At 50.9% G+C, this 21,527-nt stretch overlaps 1 protein-coding gene and 1 non-coding gene across 5 annotated transcripts; both read right to left on the bottom strand.

The window, feature by feature from the left end:
- Window positions 1-2,241: 2,241 nt before the first annotated feature.
- On the bottom strand, window positions 2,242-2,351 carry LOC130872291 (U6 spliceosomal RNA). Its single transcript, XR_009056902.1, has one exon. It is a non-coding gene; the product is annotated as a U6 spliceosomal RNA (small nuclear RNA).
- Window positions 2,352-9,726: 7,375 nt separating this feature from the next.
- Nyap1 (neuronal tyrosine phosphorylated phosphoinositide-3-kinase adaptor 1) lies at window positions 9,727-20,575 on the bottom strand. Of its 4 annotated transcripts, none has more exons than XM_057764631.1 (7): window positions 20,456-20,575; window positions 19,067-19,218; window positions 17,306-17,661; window positions 14,704-16,209; window positions 13,592-13,804; window positions 13,107-13,216; window positions 9,727-10,616 (listed from the first exon to the last, which is right to left on the bottom strand). In XM_057764631.1, the coding sequence occupies exons 2-7, from the start codon at window positions 19,132-19,134 to the stop codon at window positions 10,365-10,367; spliced, it is 2,505 nt and encodes an 834-aa protein (XP_057620614.1). In that variant the 5' UTR covers window positions 19,135-19,218; window positions 20,456-20,575; the 3' UTR covers window positions 9,727-10,364. The 4 variants fall into 4 exon arrangements, with proteins under 4 accessions (XP_057620614.1, XP_057620615.1, XP_057620613.1 ...); XM_057764632.1 differs by lacking the exon at window positions 20,456-20,575 and adding an exon at window positions 20,154-20,271; XM_057764630.1 differs by lacking the exon at window positions 20,456-20,575 and adding an exon at window positions 19,893-20,263.
- Between the last annotated feature and the right edge of the window lie 952 nt (window positions 20,576-21,527).

The following is a 21,527-nucleotide window of genomic DNA, read 5'->3' as shown; positions in this document are numbered from 1 at the left end:
CAACTAGCCCAGGCTATTCTACTGGTCAGGACAATGAAAATAACCCAATGTGGTGGTTCATTCCTGTAATCCTAGTATTGAGGAGGGTGGAGGCAGGAGGATCAGAAATTCAAGGTCATCCTTGCTACTTTGGAAACTCAAGGCCAACCTGAGCTGCATGAAACTTGGTTTTAAAATCAGAGAGGTCTAACATTGTCACTCAGGGGTTAAGGCACTTGCCATCACAGCTGATGGCCTGAGTTGGTTCTCAGGGACCACATGATGGGAGGAGAGAAGTGACTCCCACAAGGTGCTCTCTGACCTCCATTCACACCGTGGCACGTGTGCACCTGCACACACCTATTCGTCCACAAATGTAAGTAAGTGACGTAATAAATACTAAAACCAAAGGAATATGGAGGGGCTGGAGAGATGGCTCAGTGGGTCAAGTGCTTGCCACAGAGGTGTGAGAGTCAAAAGTGTTAAGTATTGTCGAAAATTCCTTCCCTGGGAGAGATGTAAACATCCACTCACCCTCCTAAGGTCCCAAAGACAGGCCAGCCAAGGAAGGAGACAGGATTCCAGCGTTCACGTGGGGACCAGCGAGTCTCTCGCGCTTCCTTACACAGCAGTGGAGGTTATGAACAGGAGTGTGCATCACCTTAAGGCAGCTACCCTGGAAGGTCTGCACCACGCATGGATGACACCTCCCCAGGGTTGTATAGATGGAGCGCCCCTCCCCAAGTCCTTCCCAGACTGCATTCTTCCAGCAAGGTGAGAGGAGGGAGCTGACCTCCACACCAATGCCCTGGCCCTCAAGCCCCTCTCCTCCACAATATTAACAAAAAATTATGTTTTCTTTTTTCTGAGACAGGGCTTCTCTGTGTAGCCCCGGCTGTCCTGGAACTTGCTTTGTAGACCAGGCTGGCCTCGAACTCACTGAGATCCTCCTGTCTCTGCCTTCCTAGTGCTGGGATTAAAGGCATGCGCCACCACTGCCCGACTATAAACACATCTTAAAACACGCTGAGTGGCCATATTTGGTTTTAGTACACATATACATATGCAGAGAATGTTTTCTGTCATATACAGTAAGCTGTAACTTGTGGGTGGTAGAAATAGCTTGTTGTAGCTCTGCTTCTCAGCACCCGGACATTTTCTGCTTCTCGCAGACATTGCTTCTGTAAACACGAAGAGGATTATTTTTTTAGAAGCTGGGTAAATGACTCTGTTGGCACAGTATTTAATGAGCACACACGGAGCACTAGGTTCAGTCACCGCAGTGCATAAACCGGTCATGGTGGCTTATACTCTCAGTGCTCAGGAGATGGGGGCAGAAGGATCAGACATTCAAGGTCATCTTGGGCTATATTTTGAGGCCAGCCTGGGCTACCTAAGACTGTCTCAAAAAAAAGGAGAGGGAGCATTTTTAGAACCAGTGTTGTCTATTACAAGAAGGACTTCCTAGACTATATATTCCCAGCCCTCATTTTTTTTTTCCAAAGGAGGAAAGAGTTTGACTCATCATACTGACTTAAACCCTTTTGAAGATTGTGGAAAATTTCAAACAGACTCATTTTCAGACCAAACACTTTCAGTGAACACCCATGTGCCCATTGTCCTCCCTCCAGGGATTACTCATGGCCACCACGGGCATCTTCTATTCACATTTTATTTTGAAGCAAATGCCAAACCGCATACAAGTCGTTTTGTTCATAGCTCAGCACCAGCATAGGACTCTCTCTTAAGGACGCATGGACACAATATATTATCATGCCTCAAATTAATAAAATCCCGTAATATCATCAGCTACCCAACCCAGAGGGTGGTGTTTTAGTTGTTGTTTTTTCTTTATTTGTTTAGTTTTTGAGTCAGAGTCTCTCTGTGTAACAGCCCTAGCTGTCCTGGAACTAGCTCCTGTAGACCAGACTGGCCTCGAACTCACAGAGATCCGCCTGCCTCTGCCTCCTGAGTGCTGGGATTAAAGGCATGCACCACCACTGCCTGGTAAATGTTTGTTTGTTTTGTTCTTTGGGCAGTATTTTATTAAATGTCTTTACAGAGCAATAGCCCGCCTCCAGATGCATCTGCCAAGACCCGATTGAAAAATGTGGAACACAGCTCTGCCCAGTGGTCGTTCAAGCCTTTCATTCCAAAACCCAGGAAGGAGGCAGAGACAGGAAGATCTCTAGAGTTCCAGGACAGCCAGGGCTACAAAGAGAAACCCTGTCTCAAAAAAACCAAAGCAAAAGAAAAAGGGAAAGAAGTATGTAACACCTGATGGATTTGCTTGTCTTTCTGCACAGGGGCATGCCAATCTCCTCTGTGTTGTTCTCATTTTTAGTATATATGCTGCCAAAGTGAGAAAACACTTTTTTTTTGAGATAGGGTTATATTCTATAATCCATGCTGTCCTGGAACTATGTAGTCGAGGCTGGCCTTATCCAGGGTGATCCTCCTGCCTCAGCATCCAAAGTCCCTGCCAAGTGAGCCACCACACATGACGTAAAGAAACTTTAGATTTTTATTACATTTATTTATTTTGTATATGAATGCGTGTGGGCACCCGCATGTCACAGCTTGTGTGCAGAGGGCAGAGGACAGCTTGTAGGAGTTGATTCTCTCCTTCCCGCCTGTGAGTTCCAGGGATCAAACTCAGGTCAGCAAGCCAGGCAGCAAGCACCTGCTTTGCCTGCTGAGCCATCTCCCTGGTCCTAAGTGAACTTTTAGTTATTTGGTTTTTTTCCAGATAAGGTTTCTCTGTGTAGCCCTAGCTGCCTTAGCTGTCCTGGAACTTGCTCCATAGGCCAGGCTGGCCTCGAACTCAGAGATCCGCCTCCCTCTGCTTCCTAAGTGCTGGGATTAAAGACATGGATCACCACCACCTGACTCTAAATTAACTTTTCTAGGTGTTGGGGGGGGGGTGCAGGAGAGATAGCTCAGTGGTTAAGAGCACATTCTGCTCTTGCAGAGGACCCAAGTTTAGTTTCTAGCATCCACATCAGGCAGCTCACAACCACCTGTAACTCCAGTTCTTGGAGACCCAATGCCTTGGAGGGCATCTACACTCACGTGCACACCCATACGCAAGACATACATGCATACACATAATTAAAAATCATCTAAAAAGTGAAAAGAAACACAGATGGACTGGGAACACCGTTCAGATGTTGAGTGCTTGCCTAACATGCACAAAGCCTGCAGTTTGATCCCCAGAACCCCTGAAATCCCAGCAATCAGGAGAGTCGGGAGTTCAAGGGCATCCTTGGTGACATAGCAAGTTTGAGTTTGGTCTGGGCTGTGTGAGATGAAGAACAAAGAAGCCCCATCTCAAGCAAGGGAAAGAGTCAGGGCAGAAAGGATGGCTCAGCCGGGCGGTGGTGGCGCACGCCTTTAATCCCAGCACTCGGGAGGCAGAGGCAGGCGGATCTCTGTAAGTTCGAGGCCAGCCTGGTCTACAAAGGGAGTTCCAGGAAAGGCTCCAAAGCTACAGAGAAACCCTGTCTCGAAAAACCAAAAAAAAAAAAAAAAAAAAAAAGAAAGGATGGCTCAGTGGTTAAGAGCACTGACTGCTCTTCCAGAGGACCCAGGTTCAATTCCCAGCACCCTCATGGCAGCTCACTACTGTCTGTAACTTCAGCTCCAGGGGATTCAGCAACCTCATACAGAGAGAGAAACAGTAATGAACATAAAATAAAAATCAAGCAAGGGAAAAGGCAAGGATAGGACCTGTATTTGTTCTCTCACCTTCATATACTCAGCCTGGCACACCTCTCTCTCTCTCTCTCTCTCTCTCTCTCTCTCTCTCTCTCTCTCTCTCTCACACACACACACACACACACACACACACACACACACAATTAAAAAAAATACCATTTTAGATTTGGTCCTGTTCATTGTTGTGGTATTTGTTCTCTTTCTCTCTTTTTTTTGTAAAAAAAAAATTTTATGGTCTATTTAATTTTATTTTATATGCATTGGTGTGAAGGTGTCAGATCCCCTGGCAACTGGATCTTCAGACAGTTGTAAGCTGCCATGTGGGTACTGGGAATTGAACCCTGGTCCTCTGGAAGACCACTGAGCCATTTCTCCAGCCCCTCTCTTTCTCTTTTATGTATTTTTAATTTCTTGGGCCCAAGCTATCCTAGAACTCATTATGTAAATCAAGCTGGCGTCAAACTCACGGCATCCTTTCTCAGCCTCCCGGGTACTGCAATTACAGATGTGAGCCTCAACATAGAGTTTTAAAATTAATGTCGTGTGTCTGTGTATGTTTGCACTCCAGCATATGTGGGTGTGAGTGCAAAGGCACGTGGAGGCCAGAGGTCAACTTTGGGTGCCACCTCTCGGGTGCCTTTCACCTTGTCTTTTGAGATGGTCTCTTCAATGGTTTGGAGCCATGACCTCAGCTAGGCTGGCTGGCCAGCAGTGAGCCCCAGGGATCCCCGTCTTCAGCTCTTCTGGGCTGGGGTTACGAACTCCTCCAGCACCACCACTAACACACACACACAGAGAGAGAGAGAGAGAGAGAGAGAGAGAGAGAGAGAGAGAGAGAGAGAGAGAGAGCTTTTACAAGGATTCTAGGGGTCAAACTCAATCTTTTTTTTTTTTCTCTCCCTGTGTAATAGCCCTGTCTGTCCAGGAACTCACTCTATAGACCAGGTTGGACTTGAACTCACAGAGATCGGCCTGCCTCTGCCTCCTGTGCTGGGATTAAAGGCGTGCGCCACTACCGCCCAGCCAAACTCAGTCTCTATGCTCCCTCAATAAGCACTTTACAGAACTGAGCTGTCTTCATATCCTTAATTTTAAAAATCATTACATTTTATTTATTTTGTGTGACAGTGGGTGTGGCAAGGGATGCACGCCTGTCACAGTCTATATGTGGAAGTCAAAGGACAGTTGGTGGGAGTCCATTCTCCCCTTCTACTGCTCAAGCCCAAGGGGTCATATTCACACTGTCAGGGTTGGTGGCAGGCACCTTTATCCTTTGAGCCACCTCATAGACCCTTTTTTTTTTTTTGGTCTGAGACAGGGTTTCTCTGTGTAACCCTGGCTCTCCTGGCTCTCCTGGAATTTGCTCTGTAGACCAGATTGGTCTTGAACTCAAAGATCCTCTTGCCTCTGCCTTCCAAGTGCAGAGATTAAGACTTGTGCCACCAGCACCCTACTTCATATTAGTTTTTATTTATTTTCCTTTCTTTTTCTTGTCTTTCTTTCTTTTTATTTATTTACTAATTTTTTTTTTAAATTTTTTTTGGTTTTTCGAGACAGGGTTTCTCTGTGGTTTTGGAGCCTGTCCTGGAACTAGCTCTTGTAGACCAGGCTGGTCTTGAACTCACAGAGATCTGCCTGCCTCTGCCTCCCACTGTTTTGTTTTTTGAGGCAGGCTTTCTCTGTGTTACAATACTAGCTGTCCTGGAACTAGCTCAGGTAGACCAGGCTGGCCTAGAACTCACAGAGATCCATTGTCTCTGCCTCCCAAGTGCTTGGATTAAAGGCGTGTGCCACCACCGCCCAGCAAAAATAAACAAATTAAAAAAAAAAAAAGGTTAGTTAAGTCTCTCTTCTTCCAGACTTCAAAATATCACAATTAAAATATTTGGTGTTCTTCCTCCGGACCTTGTCCTTTGACAAGGTTTACAAGTAAACATACTTTCTAGAGAGTTCCTTTCTGTATGTCTTGCCTACAGGTTGCTTAATTTTGCTAATATTGGGAACTGTGTCTCATGTCCAGAATATCTGTATCTTCTGCAGTCTATTTAGCAGCTTCTGTTGTCCATCGTTATCATAAATTCTTTAGTCAATGCCATCCTGGTAAACCTTGGGGATTGCTTTCTTCCTTATTTCAAACACTGCTACAATTAGTTCCCTCAGGCAGGGACTGTATCCATAGGCCGCGGAATCATTTCTGTAGGCCAAATTCATGGATTAGTTGAGAGCCACAGCCTCTAGCATCTCCCTCCTGACTGGTTAATTGCTCAAGACATAATTTTTGTGTTGAAACAGTATCTCAGCCGGGCGGTGGTGGCGCACGCCTTTAATCCCAGCACTCGGGAGGCAGAGGCAGGTGGATCTCTGTGAGTTCGAGACCAGCCTGGTCTACAAGAGCTAGTTCCAGGACAGACTCCAAAACCACAGAGAAACCCTGTCTCGAAAAACCAAAAGAAGAAAAAAGAAAAAGAAAAAGAAACAGTATCTAGCATAGGCTAGCCCTGAACTTCAGATCTTCCTGCCTCCACCCCCTGAATACTGGGGTGACAGATGTACTACTGCCTTCTAAACTACTTTCTAACAGCCCCCTTTTCGGTAAGTGCTGGATGCTAGGGTCTCTCAGGGCTTCTTATTCCTAGGAGTTATGTGATATTTGAGTTCTGTTGTAGGGCCGACATGTTCCGATTTTATGTTTCAGTGTTCAGGAAGGCAGGTCACCCTGTTATTCTGTTTCAGAATGTTCTGATTTTCCCCATTATCATTCTGGATGAACTTTCAAATTTTATCAGGTTTCATAAATGAGTCCCTTAGGGCTATGGGAAATTCATTTGAGAACTGTCATCTTTTGTTATTAAGCTATTGAAATGTACGGCCAAGTCCTTACTCCTGGTTATTCAAACAAATAAATTACCCTTTTATCTTAAGGTATTTATTGTGTGTGTGTGCATCCTGATCACAGTGTCCTGTCAAGGCCAGAGGACAACTCTGTAGAGTCCATTTTCTCCAGCCACCTTTGTGTGGGTTCTGGGGATCGGACGGAGTTCATCGGGCTTGGCAGCAAGCATTTTTACCCTCTGAGCCATCACACCAGGTGCTTGTTGTTTTTTAATTTAGTGAGTTTTAGTTTTAGATTTACGTATTTTATCTGAGTGTTTGCCTCCTATGTCCTGTTTACCGTGAGGTCACACTTGAGGAGGAATGACGTCACGTGCCATGGAACTGGAGTTACAAATGTTCCTGAACCACGAAGCTGCTAGGAACCAAACCTGGATCCTCTACAGGAGAAACCAGTGCCCTTATCTGCTGAGTCACTTTCCAGCCTGTGTGGGAGTTGTGGGGGGTATGGGGTGAGGGGGCGGTATAGGGGTGTGTATGTGTGGGTATGAGTGTATGTGGGGTAGGGGGGTATAGGGTGTGGGGGGTGTGGGTGTGTGTATGTGGGGTATGGGTGTGGGGGTTTGGGTGTGTGTGTGGGTATGAGTGTATGGGGGTATGAGTGTATGGGGGATATGGGGTTTGGGGGGTATGGATGTGTGTGTTATAAACAGGAATTTACTCTCTAGATTTCCTTTTTAAAATGACTCTAAAAAATGTTGATTTTATTAATTAATCTATTTCTTATTAATATATTTGTTAAAGTTACTTTTTATATATAACACAATAATGATAGTTATTATACGGCTATATAATAATTTTTTTTATTACAGGCTTCAGACTCACTGTGGCCTTGCTCAGGGTTCTGATGTATGTGGCAAACACCATCTGAGCTACATCGCCAGGCCCACATTCTGATTTTTATATTTTTTGAGACAAGATCTCACTATTGGAGCCTTGTCTGGTCTGGAACTCACTATGTAGACCGGGCTGGCCTCGAACTCACAGAGATCTGCCTGCTTCTGCCTCCTGAGTCCAGGGATTAAAGGAGTACGCCGCCATGCCCGGTGCTACATTATGACTCTCGATGGTGATATTAATGTACTATTTAGTTTCATTTTTTCTTTCGCTCTATAGCTATGTGAGTGTGGTGTATAATGGTCGCCAGGAGGTCATATAACAGCCTGTGGGGGCTGATTCTCACCTTCTATTATGGGGATCCTGGAGATTAAAGTCAGGCCATCAGACTCGGCAGCAAGGCAGTTCACCTGCTGAGCCCACCTTACCAAGCCCCTTTATTTTCCAAATAAATAAATTTATAATAAAAACACTATGTATATTACAATATAAAATATATGTGTGTATATATTATGTATATATAAATATTTTGACTGTATGTATGTTTTTTGTGGGGTGTTTTTGTTTGTTTTGTTTTTTCAAGACAAGGTTTCTCTGTAGCTTTGGTGCCTGTCCTGGAACTAGCTCTTGTAGACCAGGCTGGTCTCGAACTCACAAAGATCCGCTTGCCTCTGCCTCCCGAGTGCTAGGATTAAAGGCATGCACCACCACTGCCCAGTTGTATGTATGTATATGCACTGTACACATGCCTGGTGCCTTTGGATCCCAAGAGAAGGCGTTAGATCTCTTGGAACTGGAGACAGCTAGGAACCGGCATGTGGGTACCAGGAAGCAAACACAGGCGCTCTGTAAGAGCTGTAAGTGCTCTTAACCCCTGAGTCATCGCCAGTCTTGTCCAGTTCTTCTCTGCAGGGCCTCTGAGAGCCTCGGGTGGCTTTGACCTTGAGCACTGACCCTCCAGCCTTTATGGCTGGGATTAGAGGCCTGCACCACCAGACCTGCCTTCTCTTCATTTTCTAGCTAGGCATTTTTTGAGTCAGGGTCTTGTTATATAGCTCAGGCAGGCCTTGAATTTTGGTTCTTCCTCCTTCCACCTCCCCAAAGGCTGGGATTACAGAACTGCACCCCACTGCCCCTCTCAAATTAGCATTAATTTCTTTTCTTTTTTTTTTTTTTTGAGTAGTCTTTGAGGGCTGGGATTAAAGGCGTGCGCCACCATCGCCAGACCATTAATTTATTCCTAATTGGAGTTTCCTCAATTCTGAAAACCTTCACAGTGCTGTCATAATTTTTTAATAATCGCACCATTATTTATTTGTTACTGGTGGTGTAGGTGATTGAGCCTTAGGCGTGGAAAGGATGCAGACAAGTGTTAAATCGCATCCCCAGCCCCTCACTGGGAGACTCTGGGCAAGAAGGCTACTGCTGACTGGCCCCAATCCCTTCCCTGTGAGAGTCTGATCAAATTTACAACCCCAGCATCCTCACCTGTCCCATGACCAACAGCCCTCTTCTTCTCCGTTAGTCCTGCAGCTGAATCTATGGGAGTCTGGGAGTTTCAGCTCCCAGGGCAGACTACAAGATCAGCAGAGTGCAAACCTCCTGGGTCTGAGCATTCCTTCCGCATCAGTGCGCAGCCAGAACACAGCAAAGCTCAGGAAGAATGGAGTGACCAGAAGTGGGGTGGGGGACGGCAGAGATGGCTCGACTGATCAAGTTCTTGTCAAGCAAGCGGAAGGAGTTGAGTTTGAGTACCAGGCTCCCAAGCGAAAAGTAGGCATTCACACCTGTGACCCCAGGTAGACACAGGCAGATCCCTGGAGCTTCCGGGCCAGCTAGTCTATCAAAACCAGAATTGATGAGCTCCAGGTTCACTGAGGATTCCGGAAGGCACCTGAGATCAATCTCTGACTTCCACACTCATGGATGTATACTTACAAACACATGCGTGCATACGCTGGGGCACACACACCTGCACTCATCACCCACACAAACTGATGGACAGCATGATGGACTTCCCACTTACCTGAAACTCTGCCTTTCCGTGTGACAGATGAGGGTGGCTCCCAGTGGCACCTTGGACTCCCACCCACCCAGGGCATCGTGGGAAAAGACAGAGCACACGGGGAAATACAAGAAGCCAGCTCTTGGATCATGAGTCTTTTAATATATTATTCTGAAAAGAAAGGAATTTAAAAAAAGTTCCTGACAGCTTTTTTTTTTTAATTTAAATAAATACCCCGCCCCCTCCACCCACTTAAGTTTTCCCTCTTTCCCCCATCATCCCAACCCATCCCTGGCTAGACCCTTACCCCAGAACTAAATAAAATGCCTGTTTCACAGCAGACCACACTCACTACCAAATTCTGGGAAAACTAGAAATACTGTCACTGTCTGAACCTCTGCATTCTGACTGCTCCCCAAGCTGACCCATCCCCCCACTTTAGCTGGGCAAGGATGGCGGAGGTCTTTAGGCACTGGCCTTGGGGAGAGTGCAAATTTAGCCTCGGTTCTCCAACTCCTATCCAGGAGTAGGTCAGAAGAGCCCAGAACTGCCCTCCAGACTAAAATAAATAACAAAATAAATACCCTTCCCCGCTCCCCCGGCTCTCAATAAAAGAGCTAGTTTCCCTGTTGCTCCAGTCAATCTCCTATATGCCCCACCCCCAACTTCCTCCAAACCCTACCTTTTCCCATGGTGATCTCCAACTTGGCCTTCGCTTCAAGAAGAGGGGTCTCCACGCTCAGACCCTTCCTTCCAACATCAAGCAAACCCTCCTCCTCCCCCAAATTTCTTGGGATGCTACTGGCACCTCAAGTCCCCACGATGGGCCTAGTAAGAACCCTTTCTCCTAATCCCTCCATCTCTCAAGTCTCAAGTAGACCTGGGCAGGCTTCCTCCCCTTCCAATCCAGGCGTCCCAAGCCGCCCCTGCATCCTCAGATGGCAGTGTCCCAGAGGACCGTGTGCTGCCGGCGGCAGGGTGGGGTGCCGGACTTGCGGGGTTCAGGGCCCCGCCGCCAGCTGGGAAGGATAGGCATGCTCTCTTGCTTGCAGAGTCCCCGGTCCGGACGGTGACGTGCCTTGATCTCCTTGCACACACAGCGTTTGCGCTCAATCACCTCTAGGAGCTTGCCGTCGCGCTCCCGGGCGGGCTGGGGCGGCAGGGGCAGAGGCAGCACAGGGTGGGTCTGTGCCAGGAACCCCAGAGAAAGAAAAATATGTGCGACAGGGGATGTCAAGGACCTTGTGCCCAAACCAACGACCTCCTGTAGAAACAAACCCTCCCCCAGGTCCGGCTTTGGGTCCTCTTTCCCAGGTTGTGGGTATGATGGGACAGGTCTCCATTTGGGCACCCTTTCCCCAGTGATGCACTCTGGTGTTAGACTAGGCTTGCCTGGCCCTAAGAAGCCAGCCTGGTCTACAGAGTGAGTTCCAGGGCTACACAGAGAAATCCTGTCTCGAAGAAACAAAAACAAAACCCAAAAACCTAAACCAAAACAAAACAACAAAAGCAATTAAAAAAAAAAAAAAAAAAGACCCCGTTTTCCAACAAAACAGAAAGACAGGAATGTGGGCCAGAGGAGCTGGGGGATGACAAGGATGGGAGAGAGATTGTTGCGTGGGGGTGATGGGAGTAATCAAAATGTATAATATACATATGTGAAATTATCAAAGAAAAGACCTTATGATGCTAAGAGTGTCCCTCAGTTGATAGAGTGCTGGTCTAGCACTGGTCAAGCCCTAGGTTCAAAAGCTCAGTACCTCCTAAGTCAGGCCCTGGGGCCTATTTTTGTAATCCCAGCATTCTGGGAGTCAGAAGTTCAAGGTCACCCTCAGCTACTTAGTGACTTGGAGGTCAGTCTGAAATTTATGAATGAAACCATCACAAACAAATGAAAAGTTAGGGTTAGTGGACTGTGCCTTTAATCATAGCCTTGAATCCCTGTACTTGGGAGGCAGAGGCAGGTGGATTTATGAGTTTGAGGCCAGGTTGATCTACATGAGTTCCAGGCCAGCCAGGACTACATAATATTGCAAAAAAAAAAAAAAAAAAAAAAAAAAGTAAAATATATCAGGATGTGGTGGCCCATGCCTTTGATCCCAGCACTTGGGAGGTAGAGACTGGAGGATCTCTGAATTCTAGACCAATCTGGTCTACAGAGTGAGTTTCAGGACAGCCAGGGCTACACAGAAGAGACCCTGTCTCGAAAAACCAACAAAACAAACAAACAAAAAATAAAAAAAATCTTGTTCTAGAAGGCCATGAGATCCTTCATAGTCTCCAAAAACAAGCAAACAAAAAAGCCAAAAACCAACCAAACAAAAATACTAGTCATTCCAGACCAGACAGGCATTTTTCAAATTTGTCCTCGAAGGGGGTCTTTTCTAAACCACTAAAGGTGCCCCGTAGACAGTCACGGCCCAGACTGGCCACCACCCAGAGCCCTGCTTCGGTGACCATGCTAACCAGCCCGTCCTATCCTTTCTATGTTTGTCTTTAGTTCCTGTTTCCCTCAGCCTGTGCGGGGCCACTGGTTAGTCCCAGTCTGACGTTTCCCCCCCTTTTCTTTCATTTATCTTCTTTTCCGATTTATTTACTAAGAAATTTAAAAAGTATGTCATTTATTTCATGTTTGAGAGGCTGGCCCACCGCCAAAGCTCACGGAGGTCAGAAGACAACTTTTGGGTGTCGGTCCTCTCCGTCCACCACATGGCTTCTGAGGACCAAACTCACTCAGTTCTTAGGCTTGGTGGCAACCGCCTTTACCCACAGAGCCATTTCCCAGCCCACTTTCTTTTTAAGATTTTTCATTTATTTGTATGTGCCTGTGTGAGTATATGCTATACATTTGGACTTGGAGGCCGGAACACATTGGAGCCCCTGGAGCTGGCGTTAAAGGCGGTTGTGAAGTGTACAATGTGGGGTGCTGGGAATTGGAACTCTGGTCCTTTGCGGGGGCGGAGATATGCTCTTAACTGTCCAGCCATCTCTGTACCCCCTTTTTCTTTCTGTTCTTTTTTGCAGGCTGGCCTGGAACTCAGTATGTAGCCTAAGAAAGGATGATCTTGAACTCCCAATCCTCCTGCTCCCACCTCCCAAACTGGGGTCACAGGGATGTGCCCTATAGTGCCATGATCTCTTTCTTACCCTATTTAGTATTTTTTTTTTTTTTTTTTTTTTTTTTTTTTTTGGTTTTTTCGAGACAGGGTTTCTCTGTAGCTCTGGAGCCTGTCCTGGAACTCCTTTTGTAGACCAGGCTGGCCTCGAACTCACAGAGATCCGCCTGCCTCTGCCTCCCGAGTGCTGGGCCCTTTAGTATTTTTTAATTTGGTATTTTCAGACAGGATTTGTTTTGTTTTGTTGAGACAGGGTTTCCCTGTAGGCTCTGTAGGAGCCTGTCCTGGAACTCACTTGGTAGATCAGGCTGGTCTTGAACTCACAGAAATCCACCTGTCTCTGACTCCTAAATGTTGGGATTAAAGGTGTGTTCCACCACCACCTGGCAGGAAGTTTTTTATGTAGCCCAACTAACTCCAGATGAATTATTTTTTTTCCTCAGCTTTTTTTTGGTCAGAGATTAGATTATACGGGTGAGTGAGGGGGCCTATCCTTTCTTTCCATACCCAAGTCTTCTCTTTCTGCTCCTTCAAAGATAAAACAAAGACCAGACGCTCACCTGGCTCAGGGCAACCCTGGGCTGGCTGCAGGGCCGAGGGGTATGGAGCGCAGCCTGACGGACTCCAGAGGTGGAGGCAGAGCGACCCAGGCGGTACCCTCCTGTGAAATCTAGGCCCAGAAACCAGAAATGAGAAGAGAGACCTACAGAAGACTGGTCCCTCACCTCCCTGAAGAGGCTGTAGGCCAAACTGTCCCCTGCCTCATGAAAAGAAAGGAGATGGAGATACAATGTTAAGATTCAAGGATCTAGGCTGGGGTGTGGCTCAGTGGTAGAGCACCTGCCTAGAATCCCCCAGTGAGGGGCTGGGATGTGGCTGGCATGAGGGAACTCCTGGGTTCCATTCAAAGTACGAGAAATACTGTTCAAAGGTTAATGACTGTAGACATGGAGTTGATAGGAAGTCAAGCAGGCTGGTCCCAGGTGGACCCTGGCAGATTCCTGACCCACCCATCTCTGTATAGAGTATGAGAGCAAGGTGTCACCTCCATTCCGGTGGCAGGCCGGGAAAGTCTGGCAAGGGACTGGCAACGCTGTGCGGCTCCCTCCTCGATCATGGTGGATCCTGGCCAGCAGACCCTCTGCCCCCTGGCTCCTCACAGGAATCCCTGATGCCACCTGGCCCCTGTCCTCATGCTCTACTTTGGCGGGACCCTCTGTACTGCCATTCCAGGCCCGGGCACCGTCCTCGACTTCTGCTGGAATAACAAACAAACAAAACACTCAGTGCCCGCAGGTGGGAGGGGCCTTTCTATCCCCAGCAGGCACATATAATGCAGCATGGGTTGCCCTTCAGTGAATCCCAGCAGGAATTGGCAAAGGCTCGACCTCACACTTCAACACACGCACATGCGCGCACACACCCACCCCAGACCCAGCCCTGTCACCTTCCTTTCTCCCCATTGTTACCGTCACTGGGACTCAGAATCATATATATGTGCTCTGTTGAGAAAACCCTTCCCCTGGCCAGAGGGGCCTTCTCAACCCTAGCTTTGGTTTTTAAAACCACTCTAGGACCAGACAGGGTCAGAATGAACACCCTGGAAAACAGGGGTGCTGTCTCTCAGTGGGGAGAATCCCAAATCCTGATCTCAGAAAGAGGGTATGGGGGTTACATTGAGTGTATAGAGTGGGGGGAAGGGCTGTGTGTGAACTAAGCCCATCTCTGAGAGCAGGCCTGGCAGAGCATTGCGTTGCCTGGCAACGGTAGGGGCCTCCCTCTCCTCTCCTGTCTGGATGGGTTGCCATGGTAATAGCTGGGAGGCAGCTGTGTTTAGTTCCTAGTGTGCACACACTCACAAACACACACCCTTGCAGCCCAAGGAAGGGAGGGGCAGAGGGTGGAGCAGGATGAGGCTGGATCACCCCCCTAGCCCCTATCCCAGACCTTCCTACCTTTTCCTGAACACATTCAGAGATATCTCCCCTCCCCCACCCATTCATTCTGTTTCCCATCCCCATCTATCTGGTCTCCCAGAAAACTTTCCTGGACAGGACAATAGGCCTGCCATTTCTAAATACCTCCCTTCAATATTTAACCCCCAACCCCAAACCACCAGCAACACCCCCACACCCAATCCCCACTCTCCTCACTCACTGTCCGGGTCCTTTGCTTTCCTCCCTCCATACAGGACCTTCCTCTGTAGAGCCCAGCCTGCCCCAAATGCGGCGCCCATCTCCTCTTCTTCTGGTGTCCCTGTACTGGCGATGACATGGGCACAGGAGATGCTGGCAAAGGCACCCCCATCAGTCCCTTGCTCTTGCAGCTGGATCTTGACCATGGGAGATGGTGTTCCCATTCCACAGCCCTTATTCAGCACCCCCCCAGCCTTGAGACTGTCATAGGCAGGGGGTCTCTTGAGGCCAGCTGCTGTGGCTGGATAGGTCCAGAGGGGAGTCAGGGGGCCTGCAGTTGGATCCGGAAGGCTGTGGGGGGAGGCCAGGCAGCTACGGTGGTGCAGGACCCCAGCTGCTGAACCCATAGCCCCACTATGGGGGCTAGACTTCCCTGGTACAGGGGGCCTCGAACTGGCACAAAGCATTCCATGGAGAACCGAGATCTCCTCCGTCTTTGGCTCCCCAACACCCAGGGGTGGACCAGCTGGCAGGACGGAGTGTGTGGTCACTTTCACCGCAGAATACACCATAGTGTACGACACGGCCTTGTCCTTAGGGGGGCCGGGGAGCAAGGCAGCTGGGGCAGGGTGGGCTGCCGGTACCCCTGCCGCTTTGGGGCAGATCATGCTGTGAGAGTTGGGGAGCTCCCGCTCCCCCCGGGTCTGGCCAGAGCCCTGGGGTGGCAATGGTGTTGAGTGGCTCCGGGCTCGGCCTGATGGTCCCAGCAATAGCAGGTTGGCAGCAGGAGGCGGAGGCGGCAGGGGAGGCGTCTCCCGCTCTCGTGCAGGCACTTGGGGAGCTGGGGTGGAACCGGCTGGTTCCTTGGAGTGGCAGAGGACCGGTAACCTTGAGACCCCATCGCCAGGGGCTCGGGAAGCAGACTTGGCTTGGGGGAAGGCCAGGAGTGGAGGCCGGTGCTGAAGGAGGTTGGGAAAAGGTGGGGGGATTTCACAAGGAGTGGTCTTGGTGGGTGTCCCATCCCTCCGGCTTGGGAGGGCTGAAGCTGGACGGCGGTGGGGGTGGGGCTGGAGGACATGAGGCTGTTGTGGAGGGGAGGGCGCCATCAATGGAGGAGGCCCGTTGGCTCTGCCATCTCCTGCCTCTTCAGGCAGGGGGTACTTCATCTCTTCATATATAGCCTCGCTGTCTTCAGAGTCCGAATCGGCACCAGCTGGAGGGGTTGGGCCTCCACTTCCAAGAGGAGGACCGCTCAAGCCTCCTCCACTTCGTCCTCCTCCACGAAAGACATCCCCCACCATCTCAATGTACACGGGCTCTTCCTCTTGAGCACCTGCGTCCAGGTCTCCAGCTACTCGAGACGCCCTGCTGAGGCGTTGCAGGGGCAGGTTCCCCCCTCGAGGACATGGGGCTGGGGCACAAGACTCATCGAAGGACACAGACAGCTGGGTGTTGGGGCTTCGCCTGGGTTTTTGTGGTGGAACCTTACGGCTAGATTCTCGGCACTCAGGGGTTGGCTTTTGAGAGCCTAAGAAGGGTGGGAAGGAGAAAAAGAAATTGAATACAGAGCCAGGTAATGCTCTACCATTGACCACGCCCCCAGCCCCTCACTAGGGGATTCTAGGCAAATGCTCTACCACTGACCACGCCCCCCAGCCCCTCACTGGGGGATTCTAGGCAGGGACTCTACCACTGAGTCACACCCCAGCCCCTCACTGGAGGATTCTAGGCAGGTGCTCTACCACTGACCACGCCCCCCAGCCCCTCACTGGGGGATTCTAGGCAGATGCTCCACCACTGACCACGCCCCCCAGCCCCTCACTGGGGGATTCTAGGCAGGGGCTCTAACACTGAGCTACACCCCAGCCCCTCATTACATTTTTCTTACATACATTTTTTCTCTTTTAAGAAAGGGCTTCTAAGCTGCCCAGGCTGACCTTGAACTCATTCTACAGCAAAAGGGGAGAATTTCTGACCTCTGGACCCACCTTCAAGGACATATTCATCTAGGTACCTTTCCCACAACCTTCCACTCAGAGCCCACTAGGTTCCTTTTCCTTAAGGCAGTTCCCAGTCTTTTTCTCTCTTTTCTTTTTCATTCTCGTTCTTTTTTTGTTTTGTTGTTTGTTTGAGATAGGATCTCACTCAGTAGCTTTGGCTAGCCTGAATATATAGTTCAGGCTGGCCTTGAACTCAGAGATCCTCCTGCCTCTGCATCCTGAGTGCTGGAATTAGAGGCATGGGCCATCATGTTTAGGATTTCGTTGATTTGTTTTTTTTCTTTTCTTCAGGTTTTTGTTCGTGTGTTTGCTTTTCGAAACTGGGTCTCATCATGTAGCCTGAAGCATCCTACCTCAGACCCCTACCAACCCCAGGATCTGCAATTCTCACCCACCCTGTGTCCTTTCCTAACAGCTGTTTTGAGGGAGTGTCTCCTGCCCTTGAATGGTTCATCTGAGGTCCACCTAAAAGGAAACCCCTATTCCTTTTGAGAATGGAACCTTCCACTTCCTTGGCTCTTGCCTGAATGAACCCTCCCAGAGGGCCCCCCCTTTGTTGGAATGGATCCTACCGGCTGCCAGCTTCCTCCAAAGAGGACTAGGAGAACAGGGTGGGTGTCTCACCTGCTTTCTTACTTGGTGGTGTCTCTGCCCCTGATCCTGCCATGCTGAGCTTGGTACTGGGGTGTCTCCGGGGCTTGGCTGGGGGTCTTCGGGTACTACCATCTTCTGTGAGACCTCCCCCGCCTCCTGCAGGCCCACCCCCTACACTGTCCATGCTGCCCACTGAATGGCAGGAGAGAGAGCGTGGGGCCATGGCGCTGCGGCAGGGGTGAGGAGTGTGCTCCTGGGATGCGGGCATAGTCATGAAACCCATCCTGAGGGACCTTCGAAGTGAGGCTATGTCCCGCACTCGAACCCCAGGCCCTGGGACAGCCCCAGGCCCCACTGGGGCTGTGGGGGCTGTTTCCTTACTGGAGCTGGGGAGAAAAGAAGACAAGATGGAACAGAAGTTAGACAGCAGGCCTCCAACTTGCCTTCCTCTGTCTCAGGAGGAGACGGCTTTTCAAGAGCAGAATAACTGTTTCCCCAGTGAGGACAGGAGCCTGGGATAGGGACATCTGAAGGTCTTAGGCAGGAATGCTCCCAGGCAGATTCTTTGGATTTAAGAAAAGCCAGGCACTGGGGGGTGGGGGCAGCATATGCTGTGAAAAAGGAAAGAAATGGTGTGTGTGTAAGACGGTCTCCCTGCGGCTGACCGACCACCTAACTGGTATACAGTCTCTTTTGTGGAGAAAGATACAATCCAGGCAACAGCCACCTGCCCCTGTGACTCCCCTCACATGCTAGCCCACACCTGGCTTCCGGCCTCCCTTTATGCCCAGCTACTGTGGCCCCTGTCACATTACAGGCCATCTCTCCCAGACACAGGGTGTGATGCCTGAATTACTAGAGTGGTCTCTCTGGGCGCTCTCTCTCCCCCTCTCCTGCTCTCTCTCTCTGTCAACCTCCCCAGCTCACTCCTATTTCCTTTCTCTGTCCTGGGTGAGTGAAGTGGGGGCGGCTGGCAGAGAAGAGGGGATCGCTGCCTGCTGTGGGGTGGGCTCCCATTAAGGCCCTGTCTACTAACCCTTCATTAGGGAGAGATCGCTGTAGTGATCCCTCTGATTAATCTAATTAACAACAAGAATTAAACTCCACAGTTGTGAGGAGGGAGAAGAGAGCTGGGAGGTGGTTCTGACTCAGGCTCCAAGAGGCTGTGCAGTCAAAGGGAAAAGAGGAGGAGGAAGCTGAGAGAGGCTAGGCCTGGGTTCCTGGGAGGGCAAGGAGGAAGAGTTGGCAGGGACGCAAGAGTGAGGGGTATGAGGGTCTCCACCTGCTCTTCTGTAGGACTTAGCCTATAAATCCCCTAAGGCCACACACACACACACTCACACACACCTCTTTAGTCAGTCACTTCCTCCACAAGAGGAGATTGGGTGAGACACATGAATGGTCTCGAGGCCTCTAAAATGATCCTCTCCCTAGACCCTGTGAGGATGGTGGGGTCTGCCCTTTCCAAGATCAGGTGACAGGGGAAAGCCAGCAGCCAGCCTTAGAATAACAGAAAAGAGAATTGGGGAGGGACTCGGGGCTCATAGGCATAAAGAAAAGCCAAAAGGGCTCTCTCCAAAGCTGGAAGGCTTGCCCTAGCCATACCCCTCTCTCAGGGAGCCAGGAACAAGACTGGAACCAAGCATGGACGCTGGCAGCCATTCTGTGCTAAGTCAAAAACCAACTGGGGAAAAGATCTCTCATCAGTGACAAGGCCGATGGGCTCCAGGAGGGGAGGGGTTGTGGCCCAGGGGACTGTGCAACAGGCCGAGGGACAGGCTAGGGCCTTACCTCCTTTTGGCCTCCTCTTCTTTGTGCTGTCTCCACTCCAGCTTGGTTTTTCGGTAGAGAAGGTTCATGTCGTGGGGCAAGAGGTGGGGGCTGAGGGGCCCTGCTTAATGCCACCAGGCCCGGGGGGCGGCCCTCCCTGGGTCCCGGATCCACTTGATAAGGGGAACCGGTGAAAAGGAGACAAGGGGGAGAGAGGGTTGGGGAGGGAGGAGAAGGAGCAGAGACATGATTTGGGTCTCCCGAAGAGGAAAACACAGGCACAGAATATCCAGTACAGTCTATGGGACCCCTCCCAGACAGACAGACGAGCATGTGTGTGCAGAGTCACACACACTGACAAAGGTGTTCGGAGTCACTCTGGAGAGATCAGGTTAACACCGATCCCCATCCTGTGTAAATACATCCTGAACCATCAGAGACCCACAGACCACATAAACATAGAGCAACTCTGTAGGCACACAGTACGTATAGACACACCACCCCACCACAGATGTACCTACAAACTGGGGCAGACATAGAGGGGCATACGTAAACACAAACCCAGGAACAGCGAACACAGACTTAAACACCCACCGACACACCCACCGATACACACAGACCTCTAGCACACAAATCTGCTATGGAACTGGTCACACCTACAGACAAGGAGTTGTGCTCAGGGCCTACTTGCGTACATAGCACGCAGCTAGGGAAGGGGGGGGGCAGTTAGGTTTGCTACCCTCTCTTGGGCCCTGAGGCTTAATGGGGATCGTCAGGACAGGGTGGGGATGCAGAAGGAAGGATGGTGAGACTGAGTTGGGCACTAAAATCCCACCCATCCATCTACCTTCACTCCCTGGAGTGCCCGCTTTTCCAATCCTGGGCCTGGACCTCCGTTCACCTCTATTCGAGCACCCTGGTCCTTCAGCAATGGTTTCTACCTCCCTCCTCTTGCTGATGGCCCAAATCAAATCTACCTTCTTTCTGTTCAGGATTTGGGAGAACCCCGGCTTTCCCCTAAGTAGTCCCGCCCCTGAATCCCACCCTGGCGGGGGCGGGGGTCTCCAGTCTGGCCCCATGGCAACCTTCTGGGCTGCGGCCTCCTTACCTGCGCTTTTGCGTCCCTTCCCCCAAACACACTCTCTCCCTTTCGCCTTCAGCCTCACGTCTCCTCCCTGGAGCCCCTCCTCACAGCCGTCCTCCTCCTTCCCCAGTTTGTTCCAAACCTGGCCTGCTCCATCCCCCCCCCCTCCATCCAAAGGCCCCAGGTTCCCGGGGCACCCCCTCCTCTTCCCCTTGTCCTGCTATCCTGGATGTCTCCGCCTCTCGCCCCGCCAATCCTCCCTGCCCCTAGTCCCCCCCATCACCACCTCCCCGCATGAAGCCTCCCCAGTTTCTACATCACCGTACCTGGCCTGCCAGGCGCCGGCCCCCCCATGCCGGGCTCCGCCCGGAGCAGGAGGAGGGAGGAGGAGAGACAGAGAGAGACGGGGGAGCCGAACTGGGCCCTGCCGCAGAGACAGCCCCGCCTCCGGGTCCGCCCCCAGACCCGCCCCCGGCCCCAAACCCACCCTTCCACACCCTCCAAGGACAGAGCGGGAACCGCGATGCTGCACAGCACCAGCAGGTTGGGGTGGAGAGCACAGGGCCCGCGGAGCAGACAAGGGAGCTCAAGAGGCAGGTCTTGGGGTGCGGGAGTCCCGCTCCCCAGCTTTCGGGTGTCTGGTCCTAAGCGACCCGAGCCCCCTGCCCAGACGGGCGGTGCTGGGTTGGGTCTCCCAAACCCCAAGCGGAGCGGGGTGCTCAGCGGCGCCCCCCAGCGGGAGTCTGGAGGTCGCACCCACCCGGGAGCCCAATGCGCCTTAGCGCTCCTGGGTGGGAGGCTGCGGCTGCGGTCCCTGGGTGCTGCCAAGCGGTGAGGCTGGCAGAGGGGCTCCGAGTCGGCCGCCCGGAGATCGAGGCATCTGTTCAGCAGGGGGCGTGCTCGTTTGGCCTAGTCCCCGCGGTGCCCCCACCCCCACCCCGCCCTAGGTGAGGGGAAGGCACAAGAGCTGGCTGGCTTGGTGCTGGGCCTCCTCCCCTTGCAGCCTCCCAGGCGCCCGGACCTTGTTCCATCGTGTGGGGCTCAAAGTCTCCCCGCACGTCCGCCCCCGCGGTCCAAGTCATCCTCTACTAACCTTTGACACCGTGGGCGCCGCCCGTCAGGATCTGGGCGCACCAGGTTGGCCTCTACCGGAGACCACCTCGGGCACAGCCTGGGATGGGTGAGGGATGTGATCTCACCCCTCCTTTTCTCATCAACCCCTTGACAAATTCTTTGCTTGGATCAGTTTTGACACATAGCTCTGTGGTTGGGTAAATTAGCGTCAAGAAGACCTCGGCTGTATCCTCCACTAACTGAAAAATGGGATTCCTGCAGTCTGCACACCCTAATCCTTGGTACCTGTGGATGCTTTGCAATGCGGCAAAGTCTTTGCCGGTG

This window comes from Chionomys nivalis, chromosome 3 (genome assembly GCF_950005125.1).
Source record: "Chionomys nivalis chromosome 3, mChiNiv1.1, whole genome shotgun sequence".
Lineage (NCBI taxonomy): Eukaryota > Metazoa > Chordata > Mammalia > Rodentia > Cricetidae > Chionomys > Chionomys nivalis.
Note: the sequence above shows the minus strand (reverse complement) of the source record. Positions and strands in the feature narration are given on the sequence as shown.

What these genes read in the sequence shown, in the direction of transcription:
- Nyap1 (XM_057764631.1), bottom strand. Translation starts at nt 19,134, where the DNA reads ATGAACCTTCTCTACCGAAAAACCAAGCTGGAGTGGAGACAGCACAAA. An exon ending in GAAAGCAAAGGACCCGGACA is followed by an intron (nt 13,805 to 14,703) that starts GTGAGTGAGGAG and finishes TTGTTATTCCAG; the next exon opens with CAGAAGTCGAGGACGGTGCC. An exon ending in GGCCTGCCACCGGAATGGAG is followed by an intron (nt 13,217 to 13,591) that starts GTGACACCTTGC and finishes TTCTGGGCCTAG; the next exon opens with ATTTCACAGGAGGGTACCGC.